The sequence below is a fragment of the Seriola lalandi genome, unplaced genomic scaffold (assembly GCF_002814215.2).
Source record: "Seriola lalandi dorsalis isolate HSWRI2012SDOR001 ecotype SW California unplaced genomic scaffold, Sedor1 jcf7180002054311, whole genome shotgun sequence".
NCBI lineage: Eukaryota > Metazoa > Chordata > Actinopteri > Carangiformes > Carangidae > Seriola > Seriola lalandi.
This window is the reverse complement of record NW_019524864.1, coordinates 229,728-250,033: the sequence shown is the minus strand read 5'-3', so window position 1 is coordinate 250,033 and position 20,306 is coordinate 229,728. Positions and strand designations below refer to the sequence as shown.

At 41.7% G+C, this 20,306-nt stretch overlaps 2 protein-coding genes across 5 annotated transcripts in view; both read left to right on the top strand.

The window, feature by feature from the left end:
- The window catches only part of fshr (follicle stimulating hormone receptor), a 12,968-nt gene extending 8,682 nt beyond the window's left edge, over nt 1–4,286 (top strand). The window contains exons 11-14 of the mRNA XM_023406569.2: nt 341–561; nt 1,527–1,708; nt 1,829–2,020; nt 2,730–4,286. Of these exons, the coding sequence (XP_023262337.1) occupies nt 341–561; nt 1,527–1,708; nt 1,829–2,020; nt 2,730–3,266 (1,132 nt within the window). The 3' untranslated portion in view covers nt 3,267–4,286. The remainder of the gene's footprint in view (nt 1–340; nt 562–1,526; nt 1,709–1,828; nt 2,021–2,729) is intronic.
- Nucleotides 4,287–7,479: 3,193 nt separating this feature from the next.
- Nucleotides 7,480–19,736, top strand: fbxo11b (F-box protein 11b). 4 transcript variants are annotated; one of them, XM_023406565.2, is made up of 22 exons: nt 7,480–7,794; nt 9,034–9,197; nt 9,426–9,486; nt 9,728–9,869; nt 9,977–10,106; nt 11,841–11,924; nt 12,075–12,207; nt 12,353–12,459; nt 13,142–13,253; nt 14,202–14,308; nt 14,431–14,568; nt 14,658–14,875; nt 14,977–15,157; nt 15,300–15,422; nt 16,210–16,295; nt 16,441–16,517; nt 16,599–16,742; nt 16,990–17,100; nt 17,196–17,303; nt 17,404–17,512; nt 17,928–18,026; nt 18,230–19,736. In XM_023406565.2, exons 1-22 carry the CDS (start codon nt 7,707–7,709, stop codon nt 18,357–18,359), a joined length of 2,652 nt encoding a protein of 883 aa, XP_023262333.1. In that variant the 5' UTR covers nt 7,480–7,706; the 3' UTR covers nt 18,360–19,736. The 4 variants fall into 4 exon arrangements, with proteins under 4 accessions (XP_023262333.1, XP_023262332.1, XP_023262331.1 ...); XM_023406564.2 differs by having other exon boundaries at nt 9,725–9,869; XM_023406563.2 differs by having other exon boundaries at nt 9,426–9,507.
- The last annotated feature ends 570 nt before the right edge of the window (nt 19,737–20,306 follow it).

Sequence of the window (20,306 nt, the reverse complement as noted above, 5' to 3'; positions counted from 1 at the left end):
ACCCCCTCATGATGCTGGCCACCTCTGGTAAAATCGCCTGAATCCTCAGTTGAGGGGAACATGCAATTCTACCCCCGGTTGTATAATGGCCTATGTCAAAAGTGTGATTCTTTTGTTGAGTTTTTTGTGTTTCCTGAAAAACCTGAAAAAATGACTTAGGCCATTATTTTAAGAGGGTGTCGATATTAAAGCAATGTTTTATTTTTTTATATCTCATTATAACTCAATTTCTGGTTAATCACCATTAACTAATGCTGTAGTATTGACCACAGAGCTTTGGTATTGAGGATTTATAGAACGTGTGTCAAAAATGCACTTAGTGTGTGTTGTTGTGTGGCAGATCGAGGTGGAACCACCTGTGCTCCAACCCCAACGCTCCGGGTCAACTTCATTTCTACAGAGAACACTGCTCCAACTTCACCTCCATCACCTGCAGCCCAGCGCCAGACGCTTTCAACCCCTGTGAGGACATCATGTCCGTCGTCCCCCTGCGGGTCCTCATATGGATCATCTCAATCCTCGCACTGCTGGGGAACGCAGTAGTGCTCCTTGTACTGATAGGTATGGAACAGGAAAATCACCTCTGAGACAGAATTCACATTTTCGCACAGTATTTCCATTTTGAGAAACTTACATACTTTTCCTCCAATAGACTTTTAGAAGCCGATCTACTCTTCATACTTACATATTTCTTTTCTTCTATACTTCAAATTCATCTAAAGCTGATAATAAGATATCCCCAAATCCCCAAAATTGGAATGAAGAGGTTTTCACATGACAGCAAAACCAAGCTTTACTCTCTTTTGCAATGAAATATCAACCTGAGGACATTTTACTGTTAAAGACCCCCTGTGATGAAAATCAAGTGTTTGTCCACATGGGGTTTTTCTATAATACAAGACACATCATGAGCAAAATAAGCAGTCAACACTATGTATTTCCACCTTAGAACTGCAGTGAACCAATGACAGTCTCGGAAAAATGGATTAAGACAGCCAGGGATTCATATGTTACAAACCTAAGGAACCAATCCCATCAACTTGCGGGGACTGAGGCAGGCAAAATAAAACCCCAAACCTCGTCAGTGCAGAGAGCGAAAGTTTACATTAGCACAACCACTAACACTGTGTCAGCCACTGTTAGTCACAAGCTAGTAAACAACATAAACAAATAAAAGATTCTAACTACTGTTCTGATACGTCTACTAATTGCTGCGAACCTCTCACTCCTCAAAAACTCCTGAGTCTGGGTCTGACTGAGGCTCAAACACGTGGCTCTGCTCCTCTGCTAATTATCTTGATAGGCACTGCTCTTTCACCGGTCAACCTGGCAGTGGTGGGCGGGGCATAAAGCCTGATCCTTTCTCAATGAGGAAGTAAACGTGGATGTGCTTCCAGCCCCAGAGTATTCAAGAGTTTTTTTTATATAGTTTAAAACATGTCTGGAGAGGAACATTAATTCTTGTTTATTTCTGGGTATACCAAGACAAATGGTCACTTTTCTCACCTTTCTGTTTCCACTGTCAGGCAGCCGCTCCAAACTGACTGTTCCCCGGTTCCTTATGTGCCACTTGGCCTTTGCTGACCTCTGCATGGGCATCTACCTGGCAGTCATAGCAACTGTAGACATGTTCACCCGTGGCCGGTACTACAACGATGCCATAGACTGGCAGATGGGCCTGGGTTGCAGTGCTGCAGGCTTCTTCACGGTGTGTACATACACACGGAGTCGTGCATGTGATAGCCCTACATCAATGACAACAGTGCACAGGTTTGAATAGAAAATGTGTATGTGTGTGTGTGTGTGTGTGTGTGTGTGTGATTTGCAGGTGTTTGCCAGTGAGTTGTCAGTGTTCACATTAACAGCGATCACCCTGGAGCGCTGGCACACCATCACACATGCTCTGCGGCTCGACCGTAAACTCCGCCTGAGACACGCGAGTATCGTCATGACAGCAGGCTGGATCTTCTCATCTCTGGCCGCTTTGCTGCCCACAGTTGGAGTCAGCAGCTACAGCAAGGTGGGTGTGCAGACCACACATTAATTAAACTCCTCTGTGCTTTCCACTTCGTAACACCAATTTACTGTACGTTTCTTCAATGATGAATTCTTGCATGTTGCAACCATATATGTTAACGATATATATTTAATTTATATATGCAAGTTGATGAAAACAACATACGGATTAAACTTTTATATGCTTACATGTATTTTTATTATTAATTTCCCATTCTGGGAAATTAGTCTCAGACTTTTGGAACCCACTGTACATAATATGAACATATATTATCAGGCTTTGGGATAGATATATATTTGAATAACACACGTCTACAATGTAAGCATACAAAATGGCATATTTGCCTTTGTTTGATGGAGAGACATCAAACGCAGAGAAAGAGAGGCACAATTACAAGCGGTTTCCAGATGGAACCAAATGTTGTGGTCACGTGGTATGTGTCTTAAACCACTCCAGCACCAGGACGCCAACAACACAAGTGCAGCATTGCTGATGAAATGTGCAATACAATATATCAACAATCATTCACATATATTACATACATTACCTGTAGTTGGTGGTTTAGTTTATTTGTTCATATGAACATGAACCTATTTACACATACAGTAGGTGACTGTTTCTATAGTCTACTGGTCCATAAACCTTCATAATATGGAAATGAAGAATATCCAATCCAAGGCCCCGGAACACCTTGTATTTGTTCGTGGTGCAGGTTAGTATCTGCCTGCCCATGGACGTGGAGTTTCTGGCGTCTCAGGTCTACATTGTGTCTCTCCTCCTCCTCAACATCCTGGCCTTCTTCTGTGTGTGTGGCTGTTACCTCAGCATCTACCTGACCGTCCGCAACCCCTCGTCAGCGCCTGCCCATGCTGACACCCGCGTGGCCAAACGCATGGCCATCCTCATCTTCACTGATTTCATCTGCATGGCTCCCATCTCCTTCTTCGCCATCTCAGCCGCCCTCAAGCTCCCCCTCATCACCGTCTCACAATCCAAATTCCTCCTGGTCTTCTTCTACCCGATCAACTCCTGCTCCAACCCCTTCCTGTACGCCTTCTGCACTCGCACCTTCAGACGGGACTTCTTTTTCCTCGCAGCCCGCTTCGGCCTGTTCAAGACCCGGGCGCAGATTTACCGGACAGAGAGTTCGTCCTGTCAGCAGCCGGCGTGGACCTCTCCAAAGAGCAGCCATGTGGTGCTGTACTCCTTGGCCAATGCATTGAGTCTAGATGTGAAACAAGAATGCTGACTGTCTCTCAAAAATCTGCAGTCTTTTTGCTGGTCCATGGTCAGAGGCCCTATTTCTCTACGGATGAAGCTACAGTCATTCTACTAGCTCTGGCTCTGGCGGAGATATTGACAGAATATAATATGAACACCTCTTAAAGTTGGAAAAATTCAACTTGGTTTAAGAGATCATCTTCTTCTCTCTCACTTGTTGTGGAAATGTAGAAGCGCACTGTTAAATCCTCATTTTTACTATTTAGTCAGCTTTGATTTTTAGTTGTTTAGTTGTTTTTATCTATCTCAAGTATGTTGCAAATATCTTTGGCCAGACCGTCAGCTGCTTACTCTTTGGACTCAACATCTGAACCACAACAACTCAGGACACAAGTGCCAGTGTCCTTCCAAGCCCATGTGACCCGTGGTTAAACTCTACTCTATGCACAATAGCAACCCGAGCATGGATAGCCACAAAACAACTGCAGATACTTTGTCCAAATCTAGGTCAAACTACTGCCCTAGATAATTCTTGGTGTTTGTTTTAATTTCATCGGAGTGCCAAATGGGTGGAGTTTACCGCAACATAACAATTTAGATCATAAGTAGAACGTAGAAAGAATAGGAGAAGAAGTAAACTGACTTCACTTTCATGTACAGTCTTATGTAACAAAACACCATCCATCTGGTGTCCCTAGATAATGAAACCAACTAAAGTGCTTTGAAACAGTTTAGCAAGGGTTCTGACGCTCTGGATGTCAGCATATGCATGTCAAGAAATCAACAGTCATTTAACATTCAGTGTTATGATTGAATGATATTCATTATGAAGCACACCACGGGGACCTAGTGATTAATAATCTCTTCAAACTTTCCATCTGCCGTAGCTCTGGATGCCTCCACAGCCCCCTCTACCACTCAGTTTCTCTATTTGTTTGAAAAGAGGGGCATGTAATTATCTTTGTAATGTGATTATGTTTATTGTTTGTAAATGATAGTACTACTAAGTATCACCTTTTTATATCTGTGGTTTGCACAAAATGTATGTTTGGGATCATTTTTATAAAGTTGTTTATTATAATTTCTCTCCTTGAGATTTTGTAGATTTTGTAGTGAGTGTGTGAAGAGTAGTAACAAAAGGAAAGACTCTCTCTCTCTCTCACACACACACACACACACACACACACACACACACACATATACACATACATGCACATACACACACACATTAAACTGAGCTGTCTTTATCTAGAAATGCTGTCCTTCAGAGGATCCAAAGATTTCAAGGACAAAGTGACCCTACCAACCTCTGCTCTGTTTGCCAGGGTGGGTGGGTGGTTGTGGGAGGGGAGACTACACAGCTGTTCTTTCTGCTTATTACAGGAGGAGGGATATGGCAGCTAGATAAGACACGCACACACCCACACCCACACACACACACACAGACAGAAGCAAGCCAGGGTTTCAAGGCTGCAGCTGCAAGAAGGAGTCCATCTCATTGATATGGATACACTGCCTCTTACATGCCAACGCTGAACGTGTGGGTGCATTTGTGCTCTTTAGCCACCAGGTGATGCTACTGATGCAGGTTTTATTGTGATCTCTGCTCTGTCACGGTCTATTCAGCTGTGAATAACAATACACTTCAAGTCACACCGATCGACAACAAGCATACATTTGATATCAAACAACTGATGGTGATGGGAAAGCACACACTTACAGCTGCACTGTTACAAAAACATAACATTAATGTGGAAGCTAGTATTATAACAATAAAAAGTAGACAGCTGGGGGCATTATTTCGTAAAAGATGTCTTTATAGCAAAGCATGGACATTAAACCGATACAGTTATCTCAAACAGGAATAATGTTTTCTGGCTTCAAGCTTAGACTGAAACAGTCTCTGAGATGTTGCTTTGCAGCTTCAGACTGGAAATGAAAATGAAAAAACTCACCTAGTCCTTGCCTGGCCTTGGAGACTATAGTCCACACTGTGTTGACAGTCTTTAAAGTCTCTATACAGAGTGCTGTGGAATAATGTGACATGCCTGTGTCTCCAGAAATACAGATATGATGCACAGATTCACTATAGTTCAGTTTCACTATAGTTGCTGCCACTCAGAGAATATTTAGTTTAGGAACTATTTTCAGTAATAACACTCAGGACTTCCTGTTGGTCTTCTGTTTAAGACATGAAACATATTATAGCAACACCCCCTCCCACCCAAAAATGGAATTTATTTGAGAATGGCCAAGAATTAGGATGATTGTTTTAATTTTGGTAAAAAACAAAATTTCCTGTACCTATTGCATATTTTTGATTTTTTTCCTAAGCACTCAAAATGATTGAAGGATTATTCACTTCTGTGTTGCACTCTTAAGGCCCTCGAACTTAGTTGTCCTAAAAATGATTGAGTGCTTGTTTCGTTGAATGTCGAAAGGTGTGGTGAGGTGCAGATGCTGTTTGCTACACGCAGATGTTCTCCAGACAGAACACAATGTGATGACAGAGAAGACTCCAGATAAAACCTTGTAACAATCAAACAAAGCAGCCTGTGTGCAAGGCTGAGCTGGGCCCTCAAGTACCTAATCATTTGGTCGTTTGCAGCCAAACAATGCCCTCTAGTGGTACAGTTGCCGTAAAACTCACCTCCTTTAGGCTTTAAAGGTGGCTGGGCTGTTAAAAGGCTGTAGTTTGGTTTCTCACAGAGGCTGTAGTCCGCTTGAATTCATGTGTAAAATGGAGGCAAATAGTATAGAAAATTTGTGTGCCACTGGAATAGATTACGGACTTTTAAATTTTTAATTAATCAATGAATTGATACTTTTTTAAAAATTCAAATAAACTAATTAGTTAAACTTGGATATAAATAATGAACTGAAGAAACTTAAAATAAAGAAATTACATTTTCCAGGTAATCATTTTAATTTGTGTGTTTGAACCAAAAATTGGTAACTGAGTCTTCAAACAGAAATGCAGGATTTTAAAAAGGCTTTTAAATGTTATATTTTGTTATTTCATTTAATAATGTCTCTACCTATCTATTAATGTTTCTTGGCAAATACAAATTTGTATTAAATTTGTATATACAATAAATGATGCAAGCAATGAAAGAGATACTTTAATTTCCTAATTAATAATTTTGTTGCCCTATTGTGTGTACAAAAATGACTCTTTAAACAGAATTGCATAATTAACTTCCAAAGGTTTTTAAATTTAACTTTTTTCTTATGCTATTTATTAATCTGTATGCTTGTCATATTCCACACAATTCATGTTTACTGCTTTAAAATTGAGTTTTTATTTGATAAAAATTTTAATATTCAAGATTTTAATGTGTCAGAATGTCCATATAAACAAACACATCTCTGCACACTTTCACCAAAATATAGAAAATGATAATAATCAATCCCTTACGAACATGGCCCCAAGTTACTGTTAATATATGAATATAAGAGTCAAGGAGCTCAGTTAAGACACTAAACGACCACAAAGAGACAAAGCGACTACAAAGAGATATGAAAGGTCTACAAAGAGACTAAATGAGTCTAAAGAGGTGTGAATGGACCACAAAGAGATGCAGAACGACCACAAAGACACATAAACAGCAACAAAGATATGTAAAAAGGACCATAGGGAGACACAAAATGACCATGATGAGACACAAAATGATTTTTTTTTTAAAGACACAAAACGACTACAAAGAATGCACCTTTTGAACTTATAAAGGCTCTTTCAGTCTCATATAGGACTTGTGGGGGCACTTTTACTTGTCTGTGCCCAGGGGCCCATTTTCTCATAATCCGTCTATGTTTATTAGATAGGAAAATAATTAGACAAATACAGGGCCATTTGCCTCTTGTAAATAATTTAGTAATAGTAAAGTTAAATTGTGGAAATGCTTTAACATTAACAACTATTATCTTAGTCAGGCACACTGTTACCCAATTACAGCAGCATGGAGCCCTAGTCCTTTTATCCATTTATGCGCCTGACACTGACCCCTGTGGCTGCAAAATGCACATTATTTTGGGCCCATTGGAGTGTCCCTGCATTGATCAAATCGCCTCGCCGCTTGACCGATTCCGAACCCCAACAGAAAGGTTTGTCAAGTCGTCTAACACGAAGCTCCCGATTGGTTAATGCACGAGGAGCTTATAAAACGCCAGATATGATTGGTCGAACGGACGCTCTGCTCTTTTTTTTCTCGCGATTGTTTCCCGTGTGGGTTAATGGCTCCTCCTGCTACAGACTGAGACGGAGCTGGCACCGAGCGGCGATACGGGGGGAGCTGTAACATCACGGAGAAAAAAAGCGATTACACCCCAAATACCAGCGGGTTTTTGATCGCAGTTGTTTGGGTGTATCAGGGAAGAAGGCCGTCCGGGTGGTAGTTTGGGTCTAGGGCTAAATTTGGAAGCGGACGGTCGAGGATAGCAGTCTATTTTTCAACAACCAACTCCCCAGATGAACTCCGTCAGAGCCACCAACAGGAGACCCAGGCGAGTGTCGAGGCCGCGCCCGGTGCAGCCCGAACGGAACAACGGGGACAGAGGTAAGCTAGGCCACGGTCAGCTTACGATTTAAGACGAAGCCGTGTCAGGGGATAACAGTCTTCATGTAACCCTCGTTTATACCTTAGTGGGCCGTTCTCTGCGCTTTAATGCGGCGGGTTCAGCAGGAAAAACCGAGGCTTCTTGCTCTGTGGCTTAGGCCAGGCCGCGCTTTGTTTGGCTTGACTGATTGGGGCTAGCTAACACCGCTAGCTAGCTTACCAGGTTAGGTGGAGGTTGGGGGTTGTCTTCGCCTAACGTAATGCGTATGTAGCTATACGGTTAACATTAATAGCTCATATTCAGGTAACCTCAGCTGGAAGCAAACGGATCGACTTCACACGCTATAACTACAGTCTCTCGTGTCTGCTCGGCTGTTGCATTCCCAGCTGTCACTAACGATTCTGAGGGTGTAAATCTGCGGTGTCTTTGGACTGCCATTTTTGGGGTGTAACGTTAACAAAAACATTAGCAGCGAACGGGGGCAATGCTAGCTAGCTGCCCCAGCTTCAAGAGGCCACACGGATCAGCTGTGATAGATGATACGGTGGGATTTTGGATGATTTCACTGTGTCCATTTTGTGTGGTTGGGGCTGTAGTTTAAAGCTAGCACAGCCACCAGCTTGAACCCATATCCCCTTCCTTGTTCTCGGTGCCTGCTAGCTGTAGCTTGATTTGTTTACACCGCGGATTTGCCAGCTACGCAGTTCAGTTTTTAGCCATTAGCCGCACGTCTGATCGACTTCATTTGCGGCCCTTAATTTGACAGCACCATAAAAGATGGGTCTGATTCTGCACGTATACGACCCAAAGACAAATGCACACTGTCCGATATCAGCTGTGTATGACTACACATGAAAGAGTGGTAATGTGCTTGCAGGGGGTGCATCTGCCATTATCAATCAGTAACCTTTGTCTGCCTTACCAACTATTACCCTGTCTGTTAGCCTGCGCAGTGTGCATACAGCATGTGAGCTGAATGCACACCATTGTGTCAGTAAAGGTAAGGAGAATAAGAGTGTCAGTGGTTTAAGTGTTTGCTGCAATCACTTGAGAAATTGTAGATGTTTAATTGAGTAAAAGTCTGGGAAGATTGGGCTTCTTAGAGAATTACCCTGTGGTTCCCTTTTTGTTTTTTTGTTTTAATTGCATAGCCTTGCTCCATACTGTAGCTTTGTGCACTGAAGTGCCTCTTCAGAAAGTGGTGGATGTATAGGAAATGTGTTTTCCCTTCCGTCCAGATGAGGAGGCTCCTGCAGCAGCTGCAGCAGAGATGGCTATTGAGGAATCCGGTCCAGGAGCTCAGAACAGTCCCTACCAGCTTCGACGCAAAACCCTGCTTCCCAAGAGAACCGCTGCTGCCTCTGCCACCGCCTCTGCCTGCCCCAGCAAGAGCCCAATGGAGGTAAGACTGAAGCATTTGAGTTCATTATTTCACTGCAGTTTGCATGCCTACAGACTACAGTGTGCGTGTGTGTGTATACTGCATATGTCAATGAGAGTGAGTTGCTGATTGACTGTGTCCTTCTCTGAAGGAACAATGATTTTGTGACTGAGCAGTAAATTTCCCAGTTGATTACTTAGTGCTTGAATCTTGGCATGAAGTTGATGTCCTACTTGCCCTCTTTTACAGGGAGCTTCCACTTCATCAACAGAGGCCTTTGGCCATCGAGCCAAGCGGGCACGAGTGTCCGGTAAGAGCCACGACCTGCCAGGTGTGTGTTAAATCTCTGCAGCTGGGCAAGGAGAGTTAGCTTTTTTACATGAGCCTTTATTGATATTTTTTTTTCCCTCTGTGATCTGGTAAATCTTGTTATTTTGCAGTCCATTAAATAACATCACTCCATAGTTTAATGTGCTTAGAGTGAAAGATTTTTCCTAAAGCTTACGTTAGGAATGTGTGTGTCTGTGTGTGCACTTGTGTGTTTTCAGCAGCCCCAGCAGAGCAATATCTGCAGCAGAAGCTTCCAGATGAGGTCGTTTTGAAGATCTTCTCCTACTTATTGGAACAGGACCTCTGTCAGGCAGCTTGTGTCTGCAAGAGGTTCAGCCAGCTAGCCAACGACCCCATACTATGGTCAGTGCTGCTGAACAGAATGAAACCGCTCTATTCCTATTGTGAATATCACAGCCATTACAAGACAGACAACTGACATTCTGTGTATGTGGTATTGAAAATTGTAGGAAGCGTCTATACATGGAGGTGTTTGAGTACACGCGTCCCATGATGCACCCTGAGCCGGGCAGGTTCTTCCAGGTCAGCCCTGAGGAGCATGAACACCCAAACCCATGGAAGGAGAGCTTCCAACAACTGGTGAGTTGGTATCCATAGTTTTGATTTGTTTTCTTTTCATGAACAAAGTGCTCTCAGGGGTGCTTCAGTATCTTTGCATTGACCTGGTTTATTTGATTCACTCCTTTACATTTTCTCTGTATATATTAAAAATAAAGAATGTGCAGTTCTGCAAAGTCATATATAGCTTTGCAATAAATTCCATGCCACTCACTAGAATAAGAATGTCTGACCTGGGGAAAAGAGTGGCTGTACAGTTAAAACACTTTGCACTTGCACATCAGAGACATTAAAAAGCAAATCTATGTCCATATATTTATTTTTGAACTATCACTATATGTACAACAAAAAGGGAACGTGACCTTTACTGGACTTGATATCGAGGACAAGCGCCTAGGGAAAAAAAAAAATAGGATGTAAAGTAATTAATCAAGTGTGACAGATTTAATCATGTATGTACGTATGTATTAACCAGGTCTGTATAATCCATTTTGAAAAGTGCTTTTTTTCTTACCTGCTTGTGTTTAATCTCCTGTGATTGTTTTCTCAAAACACCAACACAACACTCTATCAAAAGCAGCTCCTCAGCCAAGCTCTTTTGTCCGGGGGTCAGAACTCTTCTTTTGCTTCTGTTTTCATTCAGTCTCAGTGAATGCTTTCAGTTCATCCACAGAAAGATCAGTTTAATATCTATTTGTGTGCTCCAATTTATTTTTCTAAAGCCATGTCAACAATAGTATGTGTAAAATTCATTACAGAGAAGTTCATGTCATTATCTGATTGTGTCAATCCAGGGCTTTTTCTCAGACTAAACGTCCTCTAAGCTTCTCAGGCTAATGGGAGACAAACATGTTTGTTTTATTGATTATAATGTAATAGGGAAATTCAAAGCGAGAACAAAATATTGATGGCTGTCACACAAATTGTAGTTTTATTTTTTAATAGGTTTTTACAGTTGTTCTATTCTTTACTGTATTACTCTTTTAAAAAATGCAGTGTTTCGTTGTTGCATCTATTGCTAATCACTCTAGGGCTTTAGTCAACCAAAGAAAATCTTAGTTGGCTGAAATCATATCTACTCTTCAATCAGTCGATCCAGAAAAAAGATCTGCACGTTACCTCTAGATTGACTAAATTGGCCACTCTTTCTGGCAGCCTTATTAGCGTTAATGAATTAAACATAAAAAAGATTTGCAGCATATTAAATCATTTTAATCTAATTATTTTAGGTTATTTTAGGTTTATTTTGGTCAGACCAACCAGCTGACTGTAAGACTACAGCCCTAAATCACTCTATAATGTTTGTGAAATTGTGTACTACTGCATGGGTTGTCAGTCAGTCACGGTTTGTGTGCTGCATATATTTTTTTATCTGAACTCTCAAGAAGTTGCAAGATAATTCTGAGGGGACAGAAGATGGTTAACAGGACAGGAAGCAGAAACAAAATTCTGCTACACAAATTATGTTAATTTTTTTTCAGACCCTTTCCTGTGTATTTTTTGATAATTTTACCCTTTCAGGCCTGTAAAATGTAGAAAACCTTTTAAAACGCTTTCTTGAGAAGCCCATTCTGTTTTGTTCTGTTTTCATTTCAAAAATAAGCACCAAAAGAAATTATATTTTTGAATCAAACTTATTTGCTATAATAGCTGTTTGAAAGGGATAGTGTGATGCTCAGGTTGTATGAGCACCATGTTAGTGTTTGAGGTAGTAAGCAGCTATATATATTGACCTTGGTTTTTTTTGTGTTGCAGTACAAAGGTGCCCATGTAAAACCAGGCTTTGCTGAGCATTTCTACAGTAACCCTGGCAGATACAAAGGCAGAGAGAACATGCTCGTAAGTTGTAGCTACGGACAAATCTTTCAGTACTGATATTTTTTGCGATGCCCAGCTAAAGCAAATATCTGCTTGTTTTTGTGAACTGCCTTCTGATAAATTGTAGGTGTGTGTATATTCTGCCTGAAAGAGTGTGCCTTTCACCTGCAGTACTATGACACCATTGAGGATGCACTGGGTGGAGTCCAAGAGGCCCACTTTGATGGGCTAATCTTTGTTCACTCTGGCATCTACACAGATGAGTGGATTTATATAGAGTCCCCCATCACCATGATTGGTGCAGGTAAGGCTGTTGGTCTCACTGAAAACTACATAAGGCATTGTGCTGATGCTCGTGCCTCATGCAATCAACATCTCTCTTAACGCTTAGCTGTGTTTGTCACCATGTACATGCTGGTGTTAATGAGTGTTTTCCGCTTTCCTCTCAGCTCCTGGTAAAGTAGCCGACAAGGTGGTGATAGAAAATACCAGAGACTCTACGTTTGTCTTCATGGAGGGCTCAGAAGATGCCTATGTGGGATACATGACCATCAAGGTAAACACAGAACATCAATTTTTCCTTGAGTTAACTAGTTTTCAACCAAACCAGAAGAAAGCTTGTATATAATATAACTGGGAATATACAATGGGAAAGTCCAGTGTAGTCTCGAACTTATTAGTTTTATATGGATGATAACCAGTTGTTGGTCAACTAGAACATGTATCTCTGAAGGAAGAGGGCACATTCATCAACATATAAGAGTGATGGATTTGCTTTGTTGAGCTTGACTGAAAGCAGCTTTGTTGCCAGATGTTTTATTTTGCAGTTAAGAATGTTTCAGATTGTTTGATGATCAACTGTTAATCACTTGGATTTTAAAATGCAAACTAGTTTAAGTATAAATTAAATAGGTGTCATATTTGAGAGTCCCATTGCCACTGGCATTGTATTACATTCAGTCACATAGATTGTTTTGACTGATGTATGAAAGGTGTGTGTAGAAAAAATCTTCAGTTACATAAACAATCACAGTTCATGTGAATCGTATTATTTCATGCATCTTGAGGCGTCAGACATCACTGTTTTCTGATTACGTCCAATAATTAACTACGAGCATCAGTGGCACTAATGTCTCCAGTAGGAGGAGTCCAGTGTGGATGTAGTGGGTGGACAGTACCTTGACGTGTTGTCAGTAAACTCGGCCTCTGTCTGACCTCTGCTGCTCATCTCTCCTCAGTTTAATCCTGATGATAAGTCGGCGCAGCACCACAACGCCCACCATTGTCTGGAGATCACCGTCAACTGCAGCCCAAACATCGACCACTGCATCATCCGCTCCACGTGCACAGGTAAGGCGCACACACGCAAACACACACGTGTGCTGATCAGTTGTGGAGGCCACAGGAACATGGAACACTTGTACAGCCTCAGAAATGAGAAATGTAGATATGATTTAGCACCTTGCTAGCAAGTGCTGCATTAGCTTAAAAAGTAGCTTTACTTTATTGTACAGGTGTTTGTGTCTACTTGATGTTCTACAGTGTGGAGCCATGGTTTTTCTATTATTTGAAAAGCACACAGTGTCCCTCATTTTGGTGTATTACTAAATGATCAGAGTGTTCCTTATGAGGCTACATCCAAGGATGAAAGACTAAATTAGTCATTTGGGTCTTGGACTGGAAACCAAGACGCCTTGGAGCAGTAGTTTTTTGGCAACTACTTTATTATGACTGTTTGTTTGTTCTCTCTGAACAGAAAATTTGGGGTTGTTGGATTTTCAGAGGTGGAAAATCAGTGCCAATATTGCACGGTGTAAAACTCCCTCTGTCACGTCATGTCATTTAATCAAGTGCTTTATCTTGGTTAAACCGTGTAGCACGAAATGACTCGTCACATTCTGCAACGATAAACGGTCTCAGGAGCATTTTTCACAGTGGGAAACTACTGCTACCTAAAACCACCATTGGCAATTTGTTGCTAATGAGTATGTCAGGATTGCTGTTACTTAGATACCAGTATTGTTTTATATCTAAGTGCTGAGTTGTCATTTTATTGTGGATCCAGGCGACAGTTACCCCTGTGTCTGTACTCAGTGGGCATGTGTGATTAGTATATGCACTGTGTTGGAAGTGGTGACTAGATTTCATGACCATGAAAACCAAATTTGAAAATGTGAATTGAATGCCTTTTTGGATTTTTTTTGACTGTCGATCAATTGATATATTATCTGAAAGTGAATGTCATCATTATTTGCAGCCCTACTGTAGTGTGACCCTTCTGTTTTCCTCTCTGTGTAGTGGGTTCAGCTGTATGTGTGAGCGGCCAGGGAGCATGTCCAACCATCAAACATTGCAACATCAGCGACTGTGAAAACGTAGGGCTGTACATTACAGACCACGCACAGGTAAAAATAAACCTTTCCCCCCTCAACGGTAACACTCACGGTTTGCAAGGAATGTCCAAACAAACACACATAAAAGTTCATACAGGCTTTCCTTCTGACTCAAAGATTTGTTTTTGTTCCAGGGGATTTATGAAGACAATGAAATCAGCAACAATGCGCTAGCGGGAATATGGGTGAAAAACCATGGTAATCCCATCATTAGACGTAACCACATCCACCACGGACGAGATGTTGGAGTGTTCACCTTTGATCACGGCATGGTAATTGCCCGTCAGCCACGTCATGTCATATGATTTATTTGAAGAAACATCACGGACCAACCATCAAATGCGTCTTTTCTGTGTTTCAGGGTTACTTTGAGAACTGTAACATCCACAGAAACCGTATAGCCGGCTTTGAGGTGAAGGCCTACGCCAACCCCACAGTGGTGCGATGCGAGATCCATCACGGCCAAACGGGAGGCATCTATGTTCACGAGAAGGGGCGGGGACAGTTTATAGAGAACAAAATCTATGCTAATAACTTTGCCGGTGTGTGGATCACATCCAACAGTGACCCGACGATACGGTACGAACACACGCTTCACACAAGGACAGCTTTTCTAGTAATTTTCTCCACCTGCATATTTACACCAAGGCTTCGACTGTTTATTTCCTTTTTATAACCAGGGGAAACGCTATATTCAACGGTAACCAAGGAGGGGTGTACATATTTGGAGATGGACGGGGTTTGATAGAGAGTAATGATATCTACGGTAACGCCTTGGCGGGAATCCAGATCCGAACCAACAGCTGCCCCATTGTACGGCACAACAAGATCCATGACGGACAGCATGGGGGAATCTATGTGGTAAATACGCTCATCATTGTGAAATGTCTTTATGGTATTTGAGAATTAAAAAGGCACCCTGTTTCCAGCAAGATTATTGTTGTAAAGCTAAAAATCCCTGTATCGGAAGGTTTTCAACAGCTGCTCCTACTTTGTGTTTCAGCACGAGAAAGGCCAGGGGGTGATCGAGGAGAATGAGGTTTACAGCAACACACTGGCCGGAGTCTGGGTGACCACAGGCAGCACCCCTGTCCTCCGCAAGAACCGCATCCACAGTGGCAAACAGGTAAAACAGACAATTAAAGTTTTCTTTCTTAGACGGCCTTCAAATTGTATTAACAAATGTTTAAAATATTTTTCTTTTGCCTGCCATAGGCTGGGATATTAAATGTTTTTGTATTCGATTGCAGGCTGTGCAGAAATGTTATACACCTATAAAGTGAAAGTAGGATTGTTTTAACAGAGGATTGTGTTTCTGAAGGCTGTGTCACTCAGCACCATTAGCACCTACAGCAACCACAGCCACTAATACTAGCTGCAACAGATTGTACTGCCTGTTCAGATCCAGGTCATGTACATTTTATTATATCACTAAGAATGACTGTTTACTGCTATAAACAGGCCACATCATCCATACTGGTTTCCCATCATACTCTCATACTTGAATTCTATGTGGTATTAAAAAGGTCTTGAAAAGTCTCACATTTAACTGAACGCTGCAGAGATCCTGTGAAGGAATCAGGTTTTGGTTTGACATGTACAAACATTATAGTTGCAGTTAGACATTCCAGGGAAGCTTGTAATTGACTCTTGGGAAGATGCCAGGCGCACTGCGCTGCGTACATGGCCTTTTACTCGCACTTGTGTGTTAACAGAAATATTCTGTTGATTGGATAATGATTGGAAACAGGAAGACTAGATTGCCGGTTGTCAAAAGTTAATATAAACGCCCTCAGTGAGCTTTGAGAATTACCTCAAGTAGTGTAACATGTATTGTTATTGGACTTTAAACAATAATTTTACATTTATTACTATTGTCGACTTTATCAATAAAATTTTAATTTATTTTGTAGGTTGGTGTATATTTCTATGACAACGGGCATGGTGTGTTGGAAGACAATGACATCTACAATCACATGTACTCTGGTGTACAAATAAGGTAACAACTGCCCCTTTCCATCACTGTATCCACTGAACATGCGGTACATGAGACTCTACGCAAAAGCTTTAACACATTATGTTTTTTCTGTTGTTTTTTTTCCACTCTGTGAATGATTCAAATAACCTTTGTTGAATCTTGACAGGACGGGGAGCAACCCAAAGATCAGGCGCAACAAGATATGGGGAGGCCAAAATGGAGGAATTTTAGTCTACAACTCAGGTCTGTGTATTAATTCAATTTGTGTCTCATATGTGGTGCCTGTGCACTTCCGTTACCTAATCCTGCTGTGTAATGTAACAGGTCTGGGCTTCATCGAGGACAATGAGATCTTTGACAATGCCATGGCCGGGGTGTGGATCAAGACGGACAGCAACCCCACACTGAGAAGAAATAAGATTCACGATGGCAGAGATGGAGGCATCTGCATTTTCAATGGAGGCAGAGGTACAGTAGAGTCTGTTAATGTCTTCAACAAGGCAAACAGCCTGGAAATTCAGAGAGCATCACATAGCTTCAGAATTTTTCCTCCTGTTGGGTCAATATGTGTTTGAAACCTGATGGTAGATCAACATACTGTTTAACTTTAGCGCTTAGATTGATACTAGAATTATGGCATCTTTTTTCCTGTTACCTTGGTGGTTGTTCCTTGTGATTTTGCTGCTGTATATTGACAGTTACTTTTTCCCTGTAGGTCTCCTGGAAGAGAACGACATCTTCAGGAACGCTCAGGCCGGTGTGCTGATCAGCACCAACAGCCATCCGATTCTCCGCAAGAACCGCATTTTTGACGGCTTCGCTGCCGGTTAGAGTTCAAAATCAGCTCCATATGAGCACAAATAATATCACCCTTTTATATCTGCTTTCGGTGCTGATGGCAGACTTCTTTTTCTTCCACAGGTATTGAAATTACTAACCACGCCACAGCTACGCTTGAGGGAAACCAGATCTTCAACAATCGCTTTGGAGGCCTGTTTCTGGCCTCTGGGGTCAACGTCACCATGAAAGGTAAGTAGCTGCGCTGAGGGGTTTTAAGTTTAGCCCAGTCTGGCCCGTGTTTGCTCTCTACCTGCCCTCGCCTGATCATTTTCTGTTCCTCCTCTGTCAGATAATAAGATTCTGAATAACCAGGATGCCATTGAGAAGGCGGTGAGCAGAGGACAGTGTCTCTACAAGATCTCCAGCTACACCAGTTACCCCATGCACGACTTCTACAGGTAAACTGCATCACATAAAAGGTTCAGATTAAAACTGGTTATGGCTGCAACTAAGGATTATTTTCATTATGGATTAGTAGATAACTGATTTCTAAGCAACAATGCCAAACATGAGCTAGTTCCACCTTCTAGCTGAGTATCGTGTTTTTGGTTTCGGACAACACAAGAAGTTTGAAGACGTCACTTTGGGCTTTAGATAGACAAAGTATCGCCCAAAGTATTAATCTGATTAATTGAGAAATTCATCTGAAAATTAATCAGCAAATTAGCCTTAATGAAAATAATGTTTTGTTGCAACCCCACGTTTAAGAAACTGTTAATTTAAGAAAATGGTTAAATGTCTAATTTTACCATGTGTCTTTATTTTTATTTTGCCTCATTGTGTTATATAAATGAATCTGTTTTGTCTCTGCAGATGTCACACCTGTAATACAACAGATAGGAACGCCATCTGTGTTAACTGCATCAAAAAATGCCACCAGGGGCATGATGTAGAGTTTATACGGCACGATCGGTACGAGTCTTTTAGTTCCCTCCTGAAATTTTGTTTTAATGACAACTATTTATTTTGGAGGTGTTTTTTTTTTTTAACTTTTTTATATGAACTGAAATAAAAAAGGGCAAATCATACATTTCAATCTAATAAGTAACCACTCTATTGCTACTGTTGTATACTTGAAGGGACTCTTCTTAATCCTTGGTATCTGCTCCTCTCAGGTTTTTTTGTGACTGCGGAGCAGGAACGTTGTCCAACCCGTGCACGCTGGCCGGAGAGCCCACACACGACACAGACACTCTGTATGACTCGGCGCCGCCCATCGAGTCCAACACACTGCAACATAACTGAAGGCATCCGGTCGAGTTACACTCTCCTCACATAAGCATACAAACACATTACATTGCACACATCCACACACACACACATTCACACTTAAACACACACACACACACTTAAACACACACAGTCACATACACACATCCACTTGCAGCCATAAGGACCCAGAGAGACTCTATGAATGCGGCGCTCTCAGACGGGATCGAGGTGAAAGAGGCTGCAGAGGAAGCAGCTTCCTGCCCGCTGCAGTCAGACTTGCTGCAGCGGAGGCAGACTCCACTAGAGGGAGCAGTGGAGCTGAGGGTAGACTGACAGAAAGGCCACAAGAGATTCCTCACTTGAGTATTTCTTATTGCAGTCTGTAGACAGAAGATGGGAGGAGAAGGGCTATGCAGAGGGGCTGTCAATGGCAATGCCTTTGGCAGCACATGAAGACCCCACCCCCACCCCCCACCCCACCTGGTGTAAATCCTCGGCTCCCAGCCCACTTCTTCTTCACAAGAACTGCTGTCAAAGAGACTTCCTGCTTCCTCGCAGCTGCCATTCCCATTGGCTGCCCAGGCGGTTGTAACTAGGCAACGGATGGGAGGATGTTGCTCTGTTGTGTGTGGATAAAGAGCAAGATTGTGTGTGTGTGATGGAGCACTTGGGCTTTTTTTTTTTTTTAAATATGTTCTGATCAATGGATTTTATTTCAATGCTTTCTCATGTAGTTTTGTATTTTCAAGCAAAAAGCTGACTGTATTTGAATGTCTTTTATTTTATTATATATTATTATAATTATTATTATTTTTCTTTGGTTAGCGTCCCTTCTCCCACCCCGAAACCCAGGCAAACTGCAGAAACTCAAACGTCCCAGTGGTGAAGTTCTTTCTGTGAAAGAGAATCTCGTTTAAACACTAAAAACCCTCTCCAATATATTAGCTTCAATGGCAGGTGGAGGGGCTCCACAGTTGTATAAAGGTGTGTATGCGCGTGTGTGTGCATAAATGTGTGTAGCGTACAGTGAAAGTTTGTGTGTGTGTGTGTGTGTGTGCGTGTGCGCGCGTGTGTGTATGTGTATATGTTTATAAGTTGATGCAGTCAGTGTTTTGTGGAGAGGGTTTCCATGGGAGGCGTCAGAGCTCCTTTGAACTGGAACTGATGAGTCAATCTGCAGTCCCCACCCCACCCACCCCTCTCCCCCGTGTATCGTGGTGACTGTGGCTCCTCATGCAGCCTGAATCGTATGCATGTACCATAACATCTAGACTTAATATATTGTGAAGTATTCAATAACCATTATGTAGATGCTAGTTGGAATTCAAAAAGGGGTATACTTTCTTAGAAAGACAAAAAAAGAAAACAGGAAACTGGCCATTTCTAAGAAAATAAAACTTTATTAGATCAGAGGTGTCTGTCTTGTAAATTCACTCGCTGTGACGAAATCCACATCCTGCATAATTTCCAATAAACACCAGGTCATATTAAAGAAAATGCTGGTTATGTATCCTAAGAAATGTTTGGCAGGTGAGTAACTTCCCCAAAAACACTTCACTACTTGCAGCTGCTCCGAGTCGTTCAGGTTGCTGCAGGCCCTCATTAGGAAGCACGCTACAAATTATTAAAATGTACCAATTGGGATCTTCGTTCATCGGAAAGCTGCTACTGAGAAAAAAAGACCTGCATTATTCATCTGTAACAGCTGGAGATCTTTCTTTTGCAGCATCCATTATAAGTGACCTTTGTCAAATTGTTTTCAATGTTCAGAGGTGAACCGATTAATCATGACTCAAACTGTGCTGTCATCCATAGATGGAGGCAACTGACTCGTGATCTTAATCTATGATTTGTTAAAGTCTTCAAAAGATGCCTATAGATAAGTATCATAACTTCTAATCTTCAGTAGCTGAGGGCTGCATATTCAGAGTTTTGCTGTTTTCAGTGAGTGTGCAACTATTATTGTTAGGGAGTGATTGT

Coding starts and splice junctions, on each gene's coding strand:
- fbxo11b (XM_023406562.2), top strand. CDS start 7,707: ATGAACTCCGTCAGAGCCACCAACAGGAGACCCAGGCGAGTGTCGAGG. Junction 13,254..14,201: donor CATCCGCTCCACGTGCACAG/GTAAGGCGCACA, acceptor CTCTCTGTGTAG/TGGGTTCAGCTGTATGTGTG. Junction 14,876..14,976: donor AACAGTGACCCGACGATACG/GTACGAACACAC, acceptor TTTTATAACCAG/GGGAAACGCTATATTCAACG.